Raw genomic sequence first — 23,818 nt, 5'->3', positions numbered from 1 at the left:
GCAAAATGGTCTTGTGTAACGAAATAGAATGAAAAATGTAAGGTGACACTCCATGACATGACTTTAATATTATTGGGTTTTTGCCATGTATTATGAAATTTGACAATTTGGTCATATGTAACTGTCACATGACCAAAACCATTGGATTGCGTTTAAATCTCAAGACTTGCAAAGATACTGCAAGGCGGTGTGTACAGTATCCTTCCTGCTGAAGTACAACAGTGTACCACAAAAGAGGAAAAGGTAGGTGCTACCGTAGTAAATTAATCAATTGTTGGAAAAAATAGTAGAGGACAACCTCCAGTTAAGTCAGACAAAGGAGAACATCGACTCGTGGCAAAAACGTCGTCCTGCTGGGAATAACAGGCTTTGAATACACATGCACAAATGCATTTATCTTGTAACATAAGCCCCAGCTGCCTGGGCACCTGGTGAAATGGTCAGAATGTTGAAATACAAAATATAGAGCAAATCTCATTAGGGACTATCATTAATACATGTTGAACATAGTAGTGAAACGAAAATTGTATATGCCAGAATTCAAAACATAAATGAAAGTGTCGATACATACAAACATGTGTGTGTGTGTGTGTGTGCTGGTCAGATATACATTAGTAGATGCCCTCACAATGTGATAAAATCCTGTTATTTTTTCTGTCCCTGTAATACGTGGGGAAATTCAGTTTTATAAAAAATCTATGACTGCAATCAAAAAATTAAAAATGCCAGAAGTCTTGAATTTTGTTACTGTATGGGTAGGGGTTAAGGTTCTTATTGTTGGTATTAGGGTTTCGCCCCTTATATGTCATATATGAATGGAGAGTCCCCACAATGATATGAGTACAGGCCTGTGTCTGTCTGCCTGTCTGTCTGTCAAGGGTGTCATTATATATCAGGCAAGTGAAGAGTGAGTTTGTGAAGCTGATGTGTTGAAAGCAGGAAAAACGGGCAAGCGAAAGGATCTGAGTGACTTTGATCAGGGCCAAATTGTGATGGTTAGACGACTGCATCAGAACATCAGAGCATCTACAAGACTGCAGGTCTCGTGTTCCCGGTATGCAGCGGTCAGTACCTACCAGAAGTGGTCCAAGGAAGGCCAACCGGTGAACCAGCGATGGGGTCATGGGCGCCCAAGGCTCATTGATGCACATGGGGATTGATGACTAGCCTTGTCTGGTCTGATGCCACAGGACAGCCACTGTAGCAAGCTGGTGGAGGGACATGTTCTCCTAAGAATCGTTGGATCCTGGCGTTCATGTGGATGTCATTTTGACAGGTACAGTACCACCTACCTAAACACTGATGCAGACCAAGTACACACCTTCATGGCAGTGTTATTCCCTGAGGGCAGTGGCCTCTTCACCAGGATAATGCACCCTGCCACACTGCAAAAATTGTTTTTCAGGAATAGTTTGAGGAACATTAAAACAGTTCAAAGTGTTCACTGATTTTAATGCTACAGCTGATTGGTGTATGTATGTATAATTGCACACACACGTGTAGGCATACCTATCTAAATGGGGACATTCCATTGATTTCTATGGGAAAAACCCTAATCCCAGTTACTACATCCTTAATCCCTACCCAGCTCTAACCTGAAACAAAATTTACCAGACAAAATACAAGATTCTGGCATTTTTTTTTCCTTTTTTGATTGAATTTACAGATTTTTCTGTAAAATTGAGATTATCGAAATGGGGACCTGAAAAATGTTTCAAAAGTAAGGAAGTTTCAGGTTGTACCAGACTTTGCGGACATTTTGGTGCCCAAATGTGATCAATGGACCCCCCCCCCCCCCGCCCCCCCACACAGACACACAGACACAGACACACACACACACACACATATATATATATATATATATATATATATATATATATATATATATGAGAATATATATATATATATGAGAATATTTTCTCATTTTCTTCTCTCTCTTGATCTTTGGATTAAAGGTAGCCAAGCAATTTCTATGTGCTGACAGCCATCTCATCTCATCTGAGAGGCCAAAGTCACACTTTGCGATGGTTTGTGTCAATGCAATACTTAAGCTCTGTTATTAAAAAGTCCTTTTAGTTCAGAGTTATCAGTCACATTATACAAACTGGACCTAACACCGAAGTTTATTTTTACATGTACCATACATGGCGTGTATTAAAATGTGTTAATTACTTTCCTCATATTAGAAAACATTCGGAAGAGACAGAACACACAGACAGCATAGGAATGCATAGGATACACATAGCACAGAATTATCTTTTTAGATACAAGTAGGACAAAAATATATTGACTATTCCTATCCTCATAATCTGTTCTAATGTTCAAAAAGTATCGATATTTAAAATCTGTAGCATGTTATTATTATTATTATTATTACCATGATTAAATGAAACAAAATGACTTTTTGACAATTTTATTCAAATTCACATTTTTTTTCGTTGCTCATTGTTTGATTATTAAGTCCAAGGCGACACAAAATACTGTAACTATGGGATTATTTTACGTTTTGGGGCCTGCATGTACAGTTAGGACCTTGACACAAACACTATGTGTAGTTCAAAGGTATAAAATAGGTTGAGCAGTGACATGCATCTGAAAATTCAAAGTGGTTGTATAAATAAATAAAAAGTGGAATAAAAGAAGGGAGATCTGTGAACTGTGCTGTGTGGAAATGTCCAAGATATCAGCATGGCACATACTGTATTAGAGAACTGAAATTAGGAATCGTACAATAAAAATCTCTTTCCTTCTCACATTCTAACATAAAAATTGCATCAGAAGCATTTTTTAATCAGGTAACCTAGGTTTAAGTGGGGCAAATAACCTGGTTCTTTATTTGTGTCGACTGACATTGACCATTCACTTCTAAACCAAAGAGTTAGGACTATATATGTACTTGTAAAAGTAAATTCCATAAAAAGAATGCAGACGCTCTCAAATGAGAAACCCTTACTCTTTTTGTGGACTGAGCCCTGAAACTTACAATATAGTTAAAAAATAAAATAAAACAAAAGTAAAATATATATTTAATCAGTAATCAGGTTTGAAAGTACAGAGTTCAGAATCATTTGGGAAGTTTAAAATTCCATTGGTGTTTCATTCTAACCAAAAAAAATTAGTCACACCAATTTGTCCTTGCAGATATGAAAGAGATGGGTTTAATTTGAGGGAACAGCATGGGGCACAAGGTATCGGATCTATGCCGTAATTTTTTCAGGCTGCCTGAGGTTGAAGCCTCCCCCTGTGAAGCGTGGGCCCTCCATCCGCTGAGGCTGAATTGCAGACTGTCCCACATGAGCGAGAGACCGCACATTCTCCCTGGAGAATGACAAAGGACAATCAGAGGGTCATGTTACATGTCCAACGGCTCCTCTGTTAAGGAAAACTAACTCGACACTTTCCGACAGCCTGTGTAGCATTACTGATTGTTCGGGACTTCATACCTGCACCTGTCCTGTTTTTCATGTTTCATTGATATTCAATTGGCTGGGTGTGTGTGCGGGTGTGTTTTTTAGTATTTGGAGGGGGTTATTGATTACATATGGGAATTACCAAAATAATGACTTAATTCAAGAAATAAATGTGAATAAAGTAATGTTATGCACAAGACTTCAAATATGCTGACTCTCGGATCTCTGTCCAGACATCAGTGAAACATGCTTTGATCCCCATCCATTCATGTAGCATCACTGTCTACTTCAGCTAATGCCTTTTGACAATACAGGAATCTGGCAGTAATTAAATTTTCAAGACTATACAAGGCGTAAAGGGGGGATATGCTTTTACAATTCCCCACTCAAATAAAGCTGGCAGTTTGTTTATCCATGGGTGGCGAGTTAAGAAGGCGAGTGGAAGAGTCTTCTCAACGGTAGACGCTCCCTGCCGTGCACATCAGGCAGCTCTCGCCGGTACGATTCACACCTCGTTGTGCGACAATGAGACCCAGCTTTGCTCATGAAGTGACACAGTGTTGCAAAAATATTTGGAACATTGTTCGCTGAGCTTCATCAATTCACAGGGATGATCAACGAACCGTCACATCTAGGGTGGTAATGGCTGTCATATTATTCCCAGTGTGGGAGTATAACTGTAAAGAGATGCCAAGAGAGGAGAAATTCTACAGATTAAACTGCAGTTCTGCATGCCGTCCTCGATAGTTTTCTATAAGAGGAAGTAAGGGGTTTCTAAACTTGTACAATGCAGGACTACAGCTAAATGTTAATATGTCGATATTTTAGCCACCATTGTAGATGATGGAGGTTTCAGCTAGATCAGAAGGGGGAGTTATAGATTGATGGTCCTCAGTAGATAAAGAAAAATTCAGCCATTTTCATTCAAGTAGCAGGAACACAAATTTATATTCAATTAGAGAAGGAACAAAAATTTCTGAAGGTAGCTAGCATAAAGTATGTAGCATCATTCAAGACAGATGTGAATTAATGTCTCTGCTGGGCTCCTGATATATTTTTATTGAGTAAGGTGCTTATCTTTATTGGCACTCGTGAAATATACCTATGCAACTAGGTGAAATCACACATTGATGTGTAATACCCTGGAGTGTAGAAATTAAAACAGGTTATAGAGATTACCAGCAAAGTAACAATTCCCCCTGTCTGATATAGCTACCACCAGAGGATGGGAAAACGTATGGACCCAAGATTACTTACATTTGTCCCTGCAGTAGGGCTTACAAGGAACACAAATGGTATATACCTTGTGACCCAAAGAGGCATTATTACTAACAGATCGATCATCTAAAAAGCCCTGCCTCAACACCAGAGCGGGTGCACAAGAGGCTCGTAAAGCTCTGCCGTCAACCTTACGATGTTTCCTACATGGACACATTTCTTAATTTCCAGATGCCTTTTTTTTTGTTAATAGTTTTTCCTACATCTGTCATGGTGACAATTTTTTATGTGACACTTTTAGTCGCACGTTGCAATTTCAACGGCGTTATTTTCACGAATGCACATGCAGAATTCAGTCATAAAACATAGTAATGTGCAAAACCTTAATCCAACAGCCAACTGAGGTGGCAAATTCTTTAGAATACTGTAAGTACCTAATACTTTCTTTAATGGTTGTCACTAGATGTACTCTTAAATACTGAGTTTACTGCATTCAGTGTTATCTCAACACTACAAAGCATACTGTGTCATATATGTTGCGCCTTATATTATATTTTGTTCTTAAAACTATGCTCATGTTTGCAGGGTTAAGACTAGCTAGGCAAAATCCCAAACCCTGTCATGTAGTACAGTTAGAATGGGTTGCAGAAGCATCATTTTGCATACCTTTACAGTACTTAATTAACTTTGCTTCATAACCCCCAGTTCCAGCTGTGCAGGGATCCTTGATTTGCAATAGCTTAAGCAAGGACATGAACTCCTATTGAGGGTAACCCCTTAATCTGCTTGTTATATGTAATGGAAGGTCATATTAAACCTTTATGCTATAATTACATTGTGAGTACAAAGCAGGACAAAAATGCTCTTACAAATGGGCCAGCTGTTTCCTGGAATGTAAGACACAAGGTGTTTATGCTCAGGAAACAGCACCAGAGTCCATCAATGGTTTAAGGCATAAAATATGCAGCTTTACGGAAGAATAAATAAAAACATAACTTGTAAATCGTAAATCATGAATATGATTTATCTAAAACTCATTAAAAACGAATCATAAGGGTAAGAATCTGAAATAATAACAATATTGCAGGGCAACCAGTCCTTTCGGAGCCTTGTCTTACAAACTGAACTGACAGATTTCTCATAATAACGGGAAAATAAGTTACACTCATCATGCATGGCTGACGAAACTCGTGCCTGATTACTCCTTGAACTTCAGTTTGCATCAGAACCTTTTAGCAGGGCTACAACTTCTGGAAACTGCAGTAATCCGTGTCCTTGTTTGTATGTAATTTATTGTGTACTTTAAACAGCTGGTGTCAGCGTCATTTGTAACTTCCGCTCGCTGCTGAGATAACTCCCCTATAACCGTCTTCAGTAGAATATTATGTGCATCATCAAAAAACGTGTGCAAAAATGTAAACTTTAGTGCGCAGCCACTAAAAAATCCAAACAAACAAAGAATTTCAAAATAGGTAGTCAATGAGCTATGAACAGAGTTACTTTTTCTTACAAAATCCTGGGACACTTATATTTATGAACAGAAATGAACAATATATTGGCCTGTCTTTCGAGCTAATGAGCACTTTAGCTCACTGTGGAAAGCTTTCTACTATTTTCCGGCAGAAAAGTATTGGTATTCTACTTCATTTTTCCTTTAAAACATTAGTTTAGCTCTGCAACTTAATAGGGCTTTTTTGGCCGTGCCCTAATTCTCTGTTCCAGTTCATCCTAAAACCCGTCATCAAAGTCAGGCCAATGCACTTGCCTCTGTGTAACATAAAAAAAAAAACTAAATTGCAGATTTTGTCGTCACACCTAATTTTCTGCAATAAGAAAGGTGAACCGTGACGTAAGATCCATGTATTAAACGGTACGTGGATCCAAAATGATTTCACTATAAATATGCATATTTTCAGATTTCATAATAATTTATTAATGGTATGAATAATAAATTTAAAGCAGCACACTTTATGTCGGGTACAGCTTTGGAATACCTTAAATGTATGACAGGGGGACTAAAATGGGGTAGATTCAATCAGTGCACCTGACATGTAGTATAAAACATGGTAAAAAAATGAGGAGAACAGTATTATTTAAAATAGCACATACACACCATTTAAGTCCGTGTATAGGTTTTGTTGTATATACTGTATGTGACTAGGTGTGATGAATGCTAGTTTGTACGCTACCTGCATAATTAATTGCTAAATTAATTAATAATTTACATTGTAAAAAATCACCACAGCAGATGTTACCTTAGTCAATCCATTGTTAACATTTCCTTTAAAACCTATAGAATTAAAGCTCGTGAGGTTTGGTGTTGGCCACAAAACCAGCACAGATTAAAGCAGAATTACTACTGTATGCTGAGAAAAGGTAAAGCTTCTTTAAGACACTTCTGCAGCGTGGTTGGATAATAGTGAGAAATTCCAGTTTGTGTTTTCACAAATACTATAAAAAATACAGCAATCTGAAGTCCAAAATTCGGCGACATGGCATTATTTTACATTTGTTATTATGTGTCTCAGTAAAACAGTTCTGGATGTTGCCCACACAAAATTGTATTTGTATGATAAATTCTCCACTTAAGTTCACTGTGAAATATTTTTGAGTTTAAATCAATATTCTTTGAAGAAGAATGGGCTGTTGACCAGTTTTATTTTGAATGATTATTTAAATCAAATCCAATTATCTATATTAAAACAGCAACAGAACTTCTGGCTTTCAAAAATGCTCCATACGGTTAAGAATCAGAATTGGAGAAGTTTTATCCCTGAGGAAACTGTTTAAACCAGTTAAATTTGCATGATATATGCTTGCAGTATTGATCTATGTAATGACTTTTATCATACATGGACATACGCAGGAAAATACAACACGTATCATTAAATGCACAAATGGAACTGATTCAAATTAACGTTTAAATAGTTTCCAACTTGACTGTCATTCTGTTACACTTTTTTTTAAGCCAACAACTTTTCCTGCGAGCCACTGGAGGTGAACAGGGCAGCGGGAAGAATAGAATGTTTTTCATATAAAATGAGCTCTATGCTCAATGACCACATCCACCAGGAAAGAGCAAGGGGAAAAAAATGAAAACAGGAATGCAATAGGAATCACTGACAGACAGTGACTGAGTGAGCAAAAAGGGAAATAAATCATTCGATACACCGGAAGGTGGGTTTTATGCAACTGCAATTACAGTGAAAATGTCTCAACTTCAGTGGTATATTTTCTGCTACTCTTTCAATTTCCTTGCCAGTATGGAAGGAGATACAGTAGTATACTTCATTTATGCAGCACGGCTGAGACTCTCGACTTACATTCTGTTAAACACTGGATGTTCACTGATAATTATCTATCCGAGTTGTGCATAATTTATGCAGCCTTTTAAAATTCATTAAAGTCATTTAGCTTCATTTAAAAGCTGTCATTATCGATTGACTTTACTGTAATTGGTGCTTTAAACCTTCAAAGATTTCCTTCCTAATGATTAAGAATGTTTCAAGTAGTCCTGCAACTAACATATGCTAATCTGAAATATAAAACTAGCAAACCAAGCAGTATTTAGTCAAGGGCTTTTTCACATTTACTTAAGTTACCAAAACATAACAACAAAAACAATGATCTTATTTCTGCATGCAGCATTTTTCACTGTTATGCAAATAAAACCCTAGATGTAGAGCATAATAGCAGCCAATTGATACATTTAATTACCATCACATTGTTATCAACTGACACAAGTATTTCATGAAATTTTCTTTTGACTTTTTCATTTTGTATTACACAGTTAGTATTATTTATTGAGCATGTTGTTTAATACATGGTAAAAACCACAAAGGCATTTGATTTACCTTTTGGATATAAACCATCAAAAATGCATTTTACTGGCCATCCATTCCATGATATGGAGCTGAAGCCAGGGACAAAATCATGATAAAAATTAGCAGCCGTGGATAATGGAAGCTGGATTAATACGGTGGCCTGTTTTTAAAAGGCACCTAATGCCTCTTTGTGCTACTTTCACAGCTTGTCTGAAGTTTAACTAAAGGGCTTGACTAACATGACCCTGCCGGAGGCCAGGCGTTTGCACAGAAGCTCACTGGAGACTCTTCAGGATCCGTCTTGATATCTGTTCTCACTTGTACAGATGAGATTCTTTGCCTTAAAAACACTGCTAGCTCTCTCTCTCTCTCTCCTTATATATATATATATATATATATATATATATATTTATATACACATTTTTATATATGCATATTTATATATGTATATTTATATACACACACACACTATGAAACAATTACAATGAAACTATGAAACAATTACTTCACAAGCCCATTCATTTACCAAAAAGAAAAGCTGCAAGCTCAGGCACCAGTATCAACTAAGGCTTGCATTTGTTCACTGTGGCTTGCATGTAGATTGCATTTAAATATGATTACAATTGTAGCCAGTTATCAGTCACACTAAACTTTTTACGATATTTGACTTCCTTTTACATTTAAAGTTTTAATTAATGATAACTATATAAACAAATCTACTCAGAAACTAATTTTCTCTTCTCAGTTTTCTTCTCCTGAACACAATTCCAGCATTTTGTAGCATTTTGTATTATTTTTATCGTAGTGTAATTCATATATGGATTCTGAATGTTAATTATTAGCCTTACTGAATAACACTGGGCCATTATATGCCAACATTGCTGATATTTTGCCACCTTGTAGCCTAAATAGCTACATTAAAGATTAAAGATTTTAATATATACAAAGGAAAGCATTCAGAACTATTCCTTGATTCATTTTATTGTATAGTTCATTGTATATTGCTATTAAATATTACAATATAGTAATAAACAGTATAAAAAAGCTATTTAATATTAACAAACTGCCACATGATTACTGAAAATGTATAAGACCCACTCAAACATACTATTACAGTTTTGGAATTCACGTAAAATATTCTATTCTAATCTAGTATTTTTTGATGAAATGACATCGGCACCTTATATGAACGAGGTTAGTACCCAATATTTTATGACTGCAAATGAATTCACAAATTAATCTGCCAGATACATTATCCCAGTGCGTGTATAACAGAAATATAAAAAATGTGAAAAAGGAGAGTTCAAGCTTTATTAAATTGTAAAAAAACCAATAAAGAACAGGTTTGAGTGAATTTATATTAAACTAATAGGTTTAATTGATCTTTTATGAATTTTACTGATTTTCTCTAAATGATTGTATTGCTTACTTGCACCCCACTAAAGCAGTTTCCAAAATGTGTTTCAATGGCTCACAGACAATGGTACAGAAGGCAGACACCTGAAATATTTCCAATGGAAACACTGCAGGGGGTCCTGGAGTGCCAGGGGAAAGAGAAAATTCACATTACTTCACCAGATGGCAAAAACTGCCTCAGTACAGCAAGGCAATCTGCAGTCATTCGATAAGGTGAATCTACACCCTGAAACCTTGGTTTTCTTTATATGGGTTTATTATGGTATTATGTAATACAGCCATTGGCAGAAGACTCAAAATTACTTTCCACACTTCATAATATATATTGTATTGCTTGACAGAAATGAAGTCATTGTGCTTTTAGAGGGTGCAAAATGTTTGTAGAAGGCAAGCTGTTGGCCTGCAGCTTTTTCCACATAGGAAAGTGCAAAGGAAAATATCATTTTGGCTAAACGCTCGTAAGTAGGAGAGTGGAATGTTTGGGTGCTAGAGATTTTCAATTAGACTGCAGAAAAAGGGTAACAGACCAGAAAAACAATTATGTTGAAGGAAAAACATATGTACTAACTCCTACTACACATGTCTCCGTTGATAAAAAAAAAAAAGAAATTATGCTATGGGATTACCAAAAAATAGTGATGTGTCATCATCTTCAATGAAGAGAAATGCTCAAAGGGAGATATTTTTGGTAGGACTGCATAGGATTCTTGCACTTTTTCTAGAGGAGCCTTGACTATTTATATGGAAAAGCTCAAGCAGAAGAATGAGCATGAATGTTTAATGTTCCATACAATGGCTTTATTAAACTAAAGCCAAACAAGCCTGAAACAAAGAAAAAAACAGTCCCAAATTTTCCACCTCATTGGCTTCACTCCTTCACAAGTTGCCTTTTTGATCCCTTAAGACTTATATTTGAGAAATCATTTTCAGCAAGCCAAAGGTCCTCACTGAAGTCTACTCATAGTAGATATTGAAGGTCAAGTTCATATGTGGATACACAAACTGAATTTTGCGAAACCCTTTTACGGCTCCTTAAAATTTGGTCAGAGCCCTATAATAACTTTGATTTGCTAGGTATTAATGTAATCTCACCTGGATTGCTGTTCCTTGCGTTTCTGAATGAGGTACTTCTTCTTCACATTCTGCAGCTCGTGAGCCAGTCTCTCCATCTCACACTTGTACTCTTGTGTTTGTGATTCGTACATGCTTAACTCCGATGACAAAGCCTAAAAAATTAACAGAGAAAATCAATAGGTTTTCATGCCGTCATACCTGTGCCAAAAGTTACCAAACGTATTTTTCATTTCAAAGCTAATTTAAATGTATCTAGCTTCTAAATTTTAGAGAAAAACAATGTCAAACATGATATGTACAGGGACGGATTACGGACTGGGCCAGCGGGGCCGCTGCCCAGGGGCCCTTGGGGTGCAGGGGGCCCGTGGGGCCTCTAGCCCAAAACAATTTGCAATGCTTATCAACAATGTATTTTCGTTTGTCTATTTTAGAGGGTCTACATTCTTTGATCCTCTGCCTACAAGGGCCCCTGACCCTATAGGGAGGGCGTTTGGCTGCCAAGGGCCCTTGAATTGTGGTGGTTGTGGTGGTGGTGCTGGTGGTGGTGGTGCTGGTGGTGGTGGTGGTGGGGTGGGGTGGGGGGGCTCTAGGAGTATTATTATTTTTCAACTTTCCAACAAATTTGACTTAAAGACAGACTTAGATCTCATTTGTAGCCTGGGGACTGCCAGTATGTAGCACAAGCATATTTCACAGGTAATGTTTGATTTTATCTTGGTATCTTTTTTTACAGGGTACCTATATGTCTTACACTTGTTTTACTTTTCAGTGTGTCTGTTTGGTTTGCCAAATGCTTCAAAGATGTTGACTGATTTGCTTAGGAACTCAAAAATCAGTCTTTACACACCACTGGACAGAAAATAGGCTGTGTGTCCTTTCAGGGTGAGTGTAGAACTGTTACGTGGAACCGTGGAAATTAAGAAACATAGCATTTGCAACCTGGAAATCCTTCTGCATTATGCTCATATGACCGAATTCTCAAATCATTACCATTTATATGAACATTAATATTAAATAGGAGCAAAATCTAATCTAAATCGAAGTGAACAACACAGACTCTAATTTATGCCTGACTGAACTGTGAACTGTAATGAAACTCCTTTATTTGTAATTGTAAGGTCTTTTTTTAGATATATATCATGTAAGAAACTGTGATAGGTTGGTGCACCATCCTGGGTTATTCCTCGCCTTGCACCGCAAGTTTTCAAGACAGGCTCCAGACCCCCACAACCATGCATAGGAAAAGTGGTTATAGAAAAAGGATGGATGGATGGATGGATGGATGGATTGAGGGATGGAACTTAAGGCACTCAATTTCAGTTTTATTGTTATTTGAGAACTACAACCTTCTGTTATATAAGCAGAATGGGAAATGCATTAAAAGATTTGCTATACCTACAAAATTTCATCCAAAACACAAAATTGTCCATATTTAAATATTTTAAATCTCTAATGACGAAGTAGGAATAGACCTTTGTTACATACTCAGCAAAGCCATTTTCTGTGAAACTATTCATTTTTCTGATTAAGATGATATATATTGTATATCATTATTACTTTAGTGTTTCTTTGTTTAGTTAAACTCGCCAGTCGTGCCTGAGGTATACAAATAATTAAGCCCAGCAATAAATTATCACTAAATTAATTTAACTTCTATGCACTAGCAATCCTTATGTATCATAGTCAGAATGTTATTTGCTGCATGCTGCAGATATTCAAAAAAATAACACATTCTGCAGTATATTAAAAATAATTTTAAAGGGGCAACATTCTTTGTCCTGAATATATCAAGGTTACCTCAGGCTCTGTACACCTTACTCATAACTATTTAATTTTTCCCCCCGATTTCAACTTTAATGGCATATGAATTATATTCGAAAGCGGACAAAATTCATTGCCTGGGTTCCACCCCAAACCCTCAATGCCAGTAACTTCGCCACATTAGATTGGGGTTGAGCTCTTATTTAAGAGGGCTGACTAATTATTCATTTAAGGGAGCCCATTCAACTCCTGTAACTAATCTGAAAGGAGTAATGATTTATGGGCCTGTGAGACCCTCAGTAGGCAGCAGGCCCTCGAGGTAGAAAGCTCCAGAAAACTGCCGTGGCTCTTACGTCTATTCTTAACTGCTATAACTGAACCGAATTCACTGAAGTAAAGACGCATGCGAGACAGAATCAGCCAGAACCTTGAGCTGCTTGGTCTTCTCCCTTAGTGTCTGCTGGTAGATCTGAAGTTGCTCTGCAGCCTCTGGACCAGGCCGCCTGGCCAGGATGTGTTTCAGCTCCACATACAGCGTCTCCTTCTCCTACAAAGGGAAGGTAACACCGGTGTACAAGTGACCAAAGTGAACGTTTCTTCTACTTTCATCTATTATTGAAAATACCATCTCTCACTGAAAAGAAAAGGAAGATTGAAAAACAAGGACGTGAAAGCGTGACTAATGAAGTGGGTGCAGAAAAAATTATTGATGTGCAAGCCACAGCCACATAGTGGACCTGCAGTTTAACACCTACAACCATCATTTGCTGCGGAATATCATTAATCGAGCAAGGGATCATCGTTGATCAGGTCTTGTTCATTGAAATGCAATAAGGTTTTAACGTATTCTCGCTCATCCCTATACTTAAACTTGATTTAATAGAATATTGGTAACAAAAGCAGACAGAATTTCATAAAATTGTAATCCGCAAAATTTTCTGTTCCAGTGGCCACATATGTTTGTTCAGTATTTAGGTTACTAATTCTCATAAGCTCTCTATACATAGCTAATAAATGCAGGAAAGAAACAGCGAGATATATAATGATTTATGACAGAGTAGTGTTAGAGCTATAGTGCTCAACTGGCAGGTTCAGCAAGAGGTAAACTGCTCCATCGGGGATAGGCAGAGTTTTAAACCTATACTGTGACTTAATCCATCATTCCCTAGCCAGTTTGAACCAGATTGGTGAAGATTCTTACATGTTAGAATAAAGCAAGTCACCATTTCAATGCTGAAGAAAAAAAAAAAAAATTTCTTCTGGCTTTGTGTAACTTGAATGTTAACAAAGAATATGACAAACCATCCTTATAAAAATATAACTTTCATCAGGTTAATATTAATATATTTTTTTTTAAATCATTTGAGGAATGACTGGGTTGAGTGAGTGGAGAAATACTCAAAAACTTCAACAGAAAACGTGACGGGAAAATGGCTTCCCAAGTGAACGTTCTTCCTTGCTGCGTATAACTATACTACCTGTTGCATTATTTTTGGCAAAACAAATGGTACAGCTTCAAAACTTCAACTGAACATAAGACATCTTACAGCCATCTCTGAATATACTTTGCACTTCTAGGACTGCAAATGTGCGAACGATACAAGAAAAAGCAGGTTTGCTCTTAATACTAATACCACATTCCTATTAACCAAAAATAGTTCCGCTCCAAAAACATGAAGAACTCCAATTACGAAAAGACTTTGGCGATTCTCAGACATTTACAATAAATCTGTAGAATTGGCAATGTAAACACCAAACAGCCACTGAAATAACAGCAACCGATACACCATAATAGTCATAATACAAACGCCCATTTTCCAAACCACTTCTTCTTCTGGGTCACAGGGAGTCCAGAGCCTATGGGCACGAGACAGGGGGCCAACCCATCCCAGTCACTCACACATGCACTCCTAGAGGCAAATTAGTAACTCCAGTTAGCCTCAACATGTCTTTAGGGGGGAAACTGGAATACCTGGAAGAAACCCCACGACAACATGGGGAGAACTGCCCACATGTAACCCAGGCGGAGACTTGGACCCAGATCCCAGAGGTGTGAGGCAACAGTGCTAACCACTGCACCACCAAGCCACCCTAATAAAAGCATTTTTGTGCTAATCGTTAATCCTGGTCAGGGTCACAGAGGGGCCTGCAGCTTATCCCAGACAGCATGGGGCACAACGCAGATGCGATTCACATACACAAACTAGGTGGCTAAACTATGTGCAATTAGTTTAACGGCATGTCTTTGGATTGCAGTGGTATCTGTAGGAAACCAGTGCAACACAGGGAGAACATGGAAATATATGCACATACATGTAGAGGAGATGCAACAGTTCTAGCCACAATTGCACCCATAAAATTATAATGACAATTACATTCACCCTAAAAGTCTCAAGCTGTCTCCATCAATTATAATGAACTATCACCATCTGAAAGCTTGTTTACTCTATACAGTAGCTTGCATTCTTGTAGCAACAATAAGACGGGACAGTGAATGAATATGTTACCTCTTAAAGTAATGCTGCTGCTTGCCAGTTGTTAACACCGAGAACCATCTATTTAAACTTACAGTTATTTCCCTTGCCACCAGCTTCGCACAGCTTCAGCTTTGTTGGCTCAGTACAGTTCAAAACTCACTTTTGTCACACCTTGAAAGAATGCGCAGGAAGCCCATGTGCAAACTTCTAAAGGTTTTTCATCCGGACACCGATGACCAAGCGATGCATAATAGTCAGATTGGATTTACCACTGGGAACTGATCCCAAACTTGTTTTTAGTCAATGAATTATTTTGCAACGTGTTTCACATATTGTAACTAAATCCATAAAAACCCGTCCTTAAAACAGCCAAAGAGCATTGTCTTAGTATTTTTATCTCTCTAACAAAACGTTCAAACCAGCTACGTGCTGAGCATCTTTCATGTTACTGTTTTACTGGAGCAGGCAGTTTAAGTGTTATATACAGTGGTTGAGTTGTAAAAATATTTCAAGGTGGCTAGCTTTGGGGGGGGAGGGGGCATGATAAAATTTGCTGGGGCAGGGAGATCGATCAGATCCCGATTAAATTGTGTTTTGGACTGGAGTTGAGTGTGAGTACCCCTGATACAGCTGGTAGATTTACCTCTACATGACTGACAATTACACGAGGGGGTGGTATATTATCAAAGGGGATGGTTGCTGTCATTTTTTTCCTCATGGGGGTAGTGGCATCTGCAAACATCACATGACATCACGAGCCCTGTTATATAAAACTTACAAATGAAACAAATTCTAAGCTGGAGTTTCTTTTTATCATGCAGGCTATAATTACATAAATACTGCAGGCTTTTATAAGAACATTCAAACGTTCAACTATAAAATAAAAGCCTTATAAATCTATAAATCTTGCTGTATAGACGTACAATCAACTTTAAAATAAATTTTGGAATATAAATACTGCATGACATATATCCATTATGTAAATCACATAAAATTCACATACTACCAGCAGACAAAACTATGATTAAGAAATTGTTTCAAATGAACCTGTTTTGATTAACTGTAATAGTTGTGGAATACTAGCAGGATACGCCTGAACTGCAATTACTGTACAATTTAAATGAAATATTTAAATGATGCTGGCTATAAATTCTCACCGTTTTACTGCTTTCCCTATTAATTGCATTTTCTCTCAGCATTCTAATCTACATGGGGCGAAAACACGCATCCCACATTACAGGATTATGATGTGCTGAGGTAGTTCAAATCAGAGATATTTAATCCGAGGTGGGGAGAAAAACATTGTTCACACTGCAGCAATGACTCATCCATTGTGGGCTTCGGTAGACAATTACCCTCCTTAATAACAACCTCTGCTAAGACACTATCGGTGCAGAAAATGCCAATATCTTGAGGAAAACACCGCAATGAAAACTCATAGATTGCTCAAAATATGTCACCTGGAAATGTGACCACTGGCTACAGCTTTTACTTCCAACTGCTGTGAATACTGTCATCTCCCTTAAAACCCTTGGACCCAATTAGCCGAGCCTCCACACGAATAATCATTGAAATTAGCGGATCGCGTTAGTAAACACAATTATACATTCACCTACACGGTCATTCTCAGAAATAACTGAGGTTTTGACAAGGCAGACCATGAAGCTAAATATCGGTACGTGAGTGTTTAAAATATCTGCAGCCCATATACAGTAAGTAATAGACTCATATAACCATGACCTTCCCGAACTGGGTCTTTAGGCATAAAAGTGTAACTCACACTGCTTCCATCCATCCACATTGTTGACACATTCTACAATAATACATAATCATTCAGGTCACAACTATATCCAACACAGGGTCCATGAAAAAGAAAGTAGTGTGTGTGTGTGTGTGTGTGTGTGTGTGTGTGTGAATACACACACATATACATATGCATATATAGTATATACAATTTCTACAATTATTTTCCACAATTTTTTTTCTACGTTTTCTACAATTTTCTTATATAATACACGTATGATACAAAAAGCCATATCAACTGTAGATTTCTCATATACAATTACATAATTTTTCACCAACCAAAGATAGTCAAATTAGCCATAAAACACACAGAGACTGATCAATGGACACCCACCTCATATTTTAAAAAACAAGACAAGCATATAAACACGTTTTTGTATTCATTACAGAACTGCCTGTCAGAATTCCCATATTTCATTATTTCATTTCATTTTCAAACACATTGTTTTATATTACTTTATAGTATAACATCTGAGTACATACAGGGGATTTTTGCTCTTCATATTAATTATAATATCACAGGATTTTGTCTAAATAACAAAATATATGGGCAAAATGTTAGTTCATTTGAATGCATTTTAAAAAGTGTGAATTATTTTTGTCAGTCAGCAATAAAGACTATATTTTCTTTGCTATGATATCAAGCAGCTGTCATTTTTTATGTCAGGTTATGGATTATTTTGCCAACCGTAAGCCTTTCAATAGCATATATTCCATGAATTTAAATGCAAATGCAGTTAAAAAGACAGTCGAGGTCTATACAGTGAACCTTCCAAAAAGGAAGATAAATTCTGCTGTCCAGGTCCCCTACCCCCTGGATTCCACAGTGGTCTGACCCCGAAGAGTTTACTGTTGATCCAGTTGGTGAGTGGACTTAGACCACCAATAGGTTGGGACAGATTAATCTCACACTGCAGTGTTTACCTGTAATAAAAGCTCTTTTTCAACCACTTCTTCACTCTTTGTTATCAGACGCTTCTGTAAGGAGTGAATCTTCTGGATCAGCTCATAGGTGTTCGGGTCACTGGCCTGAGAAAAGTCATTTTAAGGTGTTAATATTATCCTGGGAGAGAAATGCAAGCTTCTGATCCCCGGCTTCTCTAACTAAGGCTGTGACAAGCAAAGACTTTCCAGAGAGACGCACACTTACTGAAACCATAAGAAATGCAAAGATGTGAGGAAAATAAAAAACTAAAGTCAGAGCCATTTTACATACATATAACTTGCAGTGCTTCTTATATCAAGTTATGGAAAGGTACCGCAGATAACGTGGGCACCGTCCAATCTCTACCTCCAACTTTCTCCAGCGATGTATATTCATAGGATTTTCAAGTTCCTCCTCCAAAGCTCTGCATCTCGTTCGCTCTTTGAGGAGTTCCCTCTGCATGTGGTACACTTCTCGTCTGTTTCATAAAATAAATAAATAAATAAATAAATAAATAAAATGTATCGATAAAGAGCTTTTGGCGCATTAGAGGGCCAGGAGATGTTATGTCAGTCTGTATCAAGCATGAAAATAGTATAAATATATTGCCTAGGACAGCACCACATTTATCATATATTTTAGTAATATTTTAAGTTATTAATAAGTTTTAAGTTATTAATATAGCCTATTAAAGCAAATGGCTCTTGAAGTTGCCTTTGACCTGATATTTTGTGATTCGGTTTTAAAATTAACAACTTGAAAGCTCCATCTGCTGTCCTGTTCATACACGTGACTTGGCAGCACAGAGAAAAGCACACAGTAGAATGCCTTTCAGAACTAGCCCGAAGCACACAAACTCATTTATCTGAAAATGTCTCACAATGTACAACAAGTTAGAAATTCAACGGAGCTTAACAACTGAGTAGATGGGTCTAATGCATATATATTGATGCATTTATGTATCTTTATGTATAATCTACACTTATTTTAAAAGTGTGTCAAACATAATATACAGATGCTCCACTGCTTACAAAATTTCAACTTACGAACTTTCAGACATACTGTATGAACGAAGAGGACTGTGAGTCCAAATCGTGTTCCTTGGGCCCCCGTTTCCTGTCTGCAACATGAATAATTTTTTTATGCGTGCCATTTCCACCTAGTACGACTTCTGGCCCCCACTCCCGCCGCGCAGCAGAGTAGCATGCGTACTCCCAGCATCCTGGTTCTTTGTACTTACCTACTGTATACCCTTAAAATGATCCTGAATAACGACTTGCAAACATTTCAAGTTACGGACGGCCGTCTGGAATGTATCTCATTCGTAAGTAGAGGAGCATCTGTATATGTCACTTTAGAATAGGCTACAATATCAGTTAAATTAAAATTTCAATTAGTGGAGGTCTTTGGCTAATTGGAGTTGCTAAATTGCCCATAGGTGTGCATGTGTGAGTGATTGGTCTGTGAGTGTGCCCTGCGATGGGCTGGTCCCCCATCCTGGGTTGTTCCCTGCCTCATGCCCATTGCTTCCGGGATAGGCTCCGGACCCCCCGCGACCCAGTAGGATAAGCGGTTTGGAAAATGGATGGATGGATGGATACATGATATGTTGACCAGTGAACTAATAACTAATATTACAGCGCTATGTATAAAAAAAAAAATTAAACAATAATTTTCTTAATAGTATAAGCCATTGTATTCAGTCTTGCAGCAAGTGCAGTGGAAGACTACAGTAAAAATGTCAACTGTGTGACTAGAAAAATAATATTCAAAGCAAAGGGGCTGCTGTGCACATCTTCCATCAAAAAATAATAACTTTAGCCACGAAAACCGAGGAATCGGTCAGAGGCCTCGCAGTGCATTTACATGAGGCTGTAGGATGCCACATGGTGGCTTCAACAATGTACGAGCCAGTACAGAGAAGCCCGCTTACTGTGGATACTATATCATTATTACTACTTATTTAGATACATAAAAGAAACAAAAAAGATAAAAGACAGACACTATCCTTTTTAAGAATACTGAAAAAAGAAAGAGTAAGAGACTGAAATATAGTTCAAAAAGTTAATGCTAAAGAATACCACAAACAAGCACACGGAAGATGTACACTGTTCATCTGTGACATGAAGCAATTACTTAACACTACACAGTACTCTGTTGTGAATTCCACCAGCGAGCCCTACATAACCCTATCAGGGAAATCAGCTGAATTTCATTAATTAAGACACTTCTCGGGCTGAAGTTGACCGTTAGTCACCATAGCAACTAAGCTCCACAGCTACCCAAGCACTGTTTACCTACTTTACTAATTTTATGTTATGGATAATATGAGGGGAAATACAATTATTGAAATTTGTTCACTTTATTTTTAATTATAAGTGTGTGTGTGTCTGTCTATAAATCAATTACATTTAGGACTGTTAGTCTATTAATAATACATTCTAATATCCAAAGTGAAAAAACAAAGCCCAGAAGTAAGACAATTCTTTTTTTGTGTTTCTCATTTTCTTCTGTTTGTCTGCTCCTCTTGATCTGATCTGTTCTACTGCATGCATTCATGGAAATGTGACAGCGAGGAAAGTGCAGGAAAGCATTGATTAATACATGACGGCAGGACTGATATCCATGCCTTAAAGTTTAATCAACACCTTTGAGAGTGTAGGAATCAGTCTTTTTCGGTGTACATCCTTTTTCATTGATGGGGACATGCGTTGTATACACTCTCAAAGTCACCCCTCCTTGGAAAACCAAATTAATGTGTTTATATATGCTGAAAAGTCATGAACTACATTACTCATGCAAACTTAATACATAAACAAATGCATAAATAATCAAATTAAATTGGGGGCGGAGAAATGACTTGTAGGCTGTTACCAAGACACTAAAATGATTTTCCCCAAAACTGCTGCAAATGTAAACCAGTCAAATAATGGTTGTAATACAAAGCTACATGTGGGAGGAAGTATGAGATACCACATGGTGGGATGATAAAGTCATGCACATCAGAAGGAAGTTAAATAATATGGTAATTAGGAAATGAATTCTGACCATGGTAATACATAAACAGAATGACTAGCAAGAATCCATCTGGATGTACGAATCATTTCAGCCTTGCTATTCAGGGAAAACGTAACTGTGTTGGTACCTAATGAGCCAGTAACTCTGAATAGCATATGGCAAATTATGGAAGCTTCACGTATCCAAATATCGGAGTATCTGAAGAATAAATTCAAAACATATTACTGCATTTAAACAGAAGTGACTTCATTCAGAAGATAACAAGCAGGAAAAAGTAGGTGCAATTAGGAATGTATGGTTTGGAAAGAATTTCCAATGAATGCGATCCAGTTCATTGGTAATATTGTTTATATGAGTCATATCACATGTAACATATATGTTACACATGATCAATGGTACAATTTGCAAAGGCAATCTGCCTTTCATGGATGACTTTCAAGTACTCTGACACGGAAAGGCCTGTTCATTAAATTTGTCAAGCCAGAATCATCCTGCTTTTTCCATATTCATATCATTCATACCTTTTACAAAAATCCTCTTATATTGTACACCCTGGATAACATTATTGCACTTAATTTGATAGAATTGAGACTGTATCACAGAATAAATGTCACACAAAAATAAGTAATTGTGATATTTAACAGCCATTGTGGAAAGCAAAGAACTGAGTTACAATGGGCTTACTTGACAATGTGTATTGTGTTTAAAAATCGTTTTCCAATATGCTTAATTTAATGTGTATTTGAACAGACAACAATGGGCAGACAATAATAATGTATCAAAATGCATATTAGAACTATTATCGCCATAAAGTAACATTTCTATCGTCAGTTCAGTGCCATTGTTCCTATAACTGACATGCTGTATGTATATTGCGGTGAAGGATTCTGTAAAATGCACAGTTTGGATGGAGTGAGAGGTCTCTTTAGAGTGTAGTTAGAGCTGAGAGAACAAAATTAAGCAACAAAATGTGTATCATGCAGGAGCTCATCTGACAATGCAAGCAATTTATTAGCATGTCATGACTGCACATTTCACAGGGCAGATTAGTTCACATTTTAAGGTAGCAGTGACACAAATCAGATACTCGCTAGTATTCATGTTGTGTTTATTCATTTGTTCTTGTGCTTCAGCTGGCAGAGCAGTGGGTGGTAATGTTTTCTCTTGCCTCATGTGTTTACTAGTTTCCGCCCACAGTCCAATGACGTGGTTTAGGTGTACTGGTGTCTCTAAATTGCCCATAGTGTGTTTTTCCTGCCATGGACTGCCATCCCATTCAGGATGTGTCCTGTGCTTCCAGGAAAAGGCTCCCGGCTTCCTACCCTGGATAAGTGGTTATGGCCATTGAATGAACCATAGATGTTGTGTGGCTTTTATCTGTGAAAAAATCTAACTGGCTTTCTTATGTTAACACTATTTTGAGATTAAGAAATCCTCTTGCTGACACATCAATGCTCAAATCTCCAAAACCGTCTATTTCTCCAAAACTGCAAAGGTTAGACTCAGCCCACCCGCAATGTAACGGCTTCCTAATAATGCTCCCTGTGGGCCACCAAAAAGCCTTCGTTGTTTCGCAGTTAATGTTTTCTTCTGTCACTTTTTGGGGATTGAACGAAGATTTATAGCAGGTTATGATCTCACATTAGTTTTAATCCCTATGCTAGTTTTCCATGTATCTTAATGAGCGAGACGGATGATTCCATTGTTTACTGCATTGCCAACCACAACAGATTGCTGTTTAGCTAGCGAACAAAACCCCTACAGCTGTGGCATTGGTGAATGACCAAGACAAATACATGAAAAAAGAGTCACTTGGGAGTAACTGAAACCTGAAGTGGACAGTAAAAATTTTGCATCAGCATAAGATGGTTTTCATGAACTGCCATCCTAACTATAGCCTACCCTGGCTTGGAGCCCTCTGCTGCCTGGGATCGGGCTTAGGCTAACCCTGTGACCCTTTACTTGATAAGCAGTTGGATGATGGATGATTTCATCTTACTGAGTAGAAATAAATGCTATAACATTGACCACAATAGCCATAATTGACCTTTTTTTGGAAACGATTAGTCATTTACTGTCCGAAATTGTCTATTTAAAAATAAAAATGCCTATATATCCTAATCATACAGTGCATTCAGAATATATTTAGACCCCCTTCACTTCTTCCAAATTTTATGTTGCATCCTAATTCTAAAATCCTTTAAATTCATCCCCCTTCCCTCATTACTCAGTACTTCATAATGACAGAGCAAAAAACAGGATTTTAGAATTTTTTTGCATAACATAACGAACCGTGAAAAAAGTGAAGGGGTGGAAATATTTTCTGAATGCACTGTTTGTAGATAACCTAGCATCCTGCTAAGCCACTGCACTACATAGTTACACCGGGCTATTTACCAACCTCACAATTAACAAAACAGCAAATTAAAAATACAAGCAGCTCACAGCATGATGATTACGAAACAGGAATTACTTCCGAAAGGTCAAGTTCCAAATCTGCCTTGAGGCTCTAACCTTGACTAAATTTCTCAGCACAACATAAGAACTCGGGGTGTATGGATGGAGATTGTTGCAGGGTTATACTTTAATGAACTATTCAATTAGTTGATGTGAGAGTAAAATAAAATCTGAATTACAAATCACTATTACATTAACCTTTACTAAGCGGTCATTTGCATTGTCTTTTGGGCAAAGCCACTCATTGACCACTTTATTAGGTAGTGCTAGGACGTACCACATAGGACACACATTCGCATCAGTGGTAGAGGAGTCCTATTTTCAGAGAAGCCTTTCTGCTCACCACTTTTGTACAGAGATTTTATTTCTGCACTTGTGGCTATCTCGTTAGCGTTAATGAGTCTGCCCATTTTCCTCTGACCCCTGTTATTAAGA

At 37.4% G+C, this 23,818-nt stretch overlaps 1 protein-coding gene across 3 annotated transcripts in view; it reads right to left on the bottom strand.

The window, feature by feature from the left end:
* Nucleotides 1-2,141: 2,141 nt before the first annotated feature.
* cfap58 (cilia and flagella associated protein 58) overlaps nt 2,142-23,818 on the bottom strand; it is a 39,387-nt gene continuing 17,710 nt past the window's right edge. Inside the window, exons 14-18 of one of the 3 annotated variants that reach the window (XM_048987201.1) lie at nt 18,275-18,386; nt 17,908-18,012; nt 13,131-13,250; nt 10,961-11,094; nt 2,142-3,318 (exon numbers count right to left, since the gene is read on the bottom strand). In XM_048987201.1, coding sequence (XP_048843158.1) covers nt 3,198-3,318; nt 10,961-11,094; nt 13,131-13,250; nt 17,908-18,012; nt 18,275-18,386 — 592 coding nt within the window. In that variant the 3' untranslated portion in view covers nt 2,142-3,197. Of the gene's footprint in view, nt 3,319-9,875; nt 9,988-10,570; nt 10,691-10,960; nt 11,095-13,130; nt 13,251-17,907; nt 18,013-18,274; nt 18,387-23,818 lie in introns of those variants that run through there. The other 2 variants (XM_048987202.1, XM_048987203.1) reach the window with 2 other exon arrangements.

Source organism: Brienomyrus brachyistius, chromosome 20 (assembly GCF_023856365.1).
Source record: "Brienomyrus brachyistius isolate T26 chromosome 20, BBRACH_0.4, whole genome shotgun sequence".
NCBI lineage: Eukaryota > Metazoa > Chordata > Actinopteri > Osteoglossiformes > Mormyridae > Brienomyrus > Brienomyrus brachyistius.
This window is presented reverse-complemented; position numbering and strand designations above follow the sequence as displayed.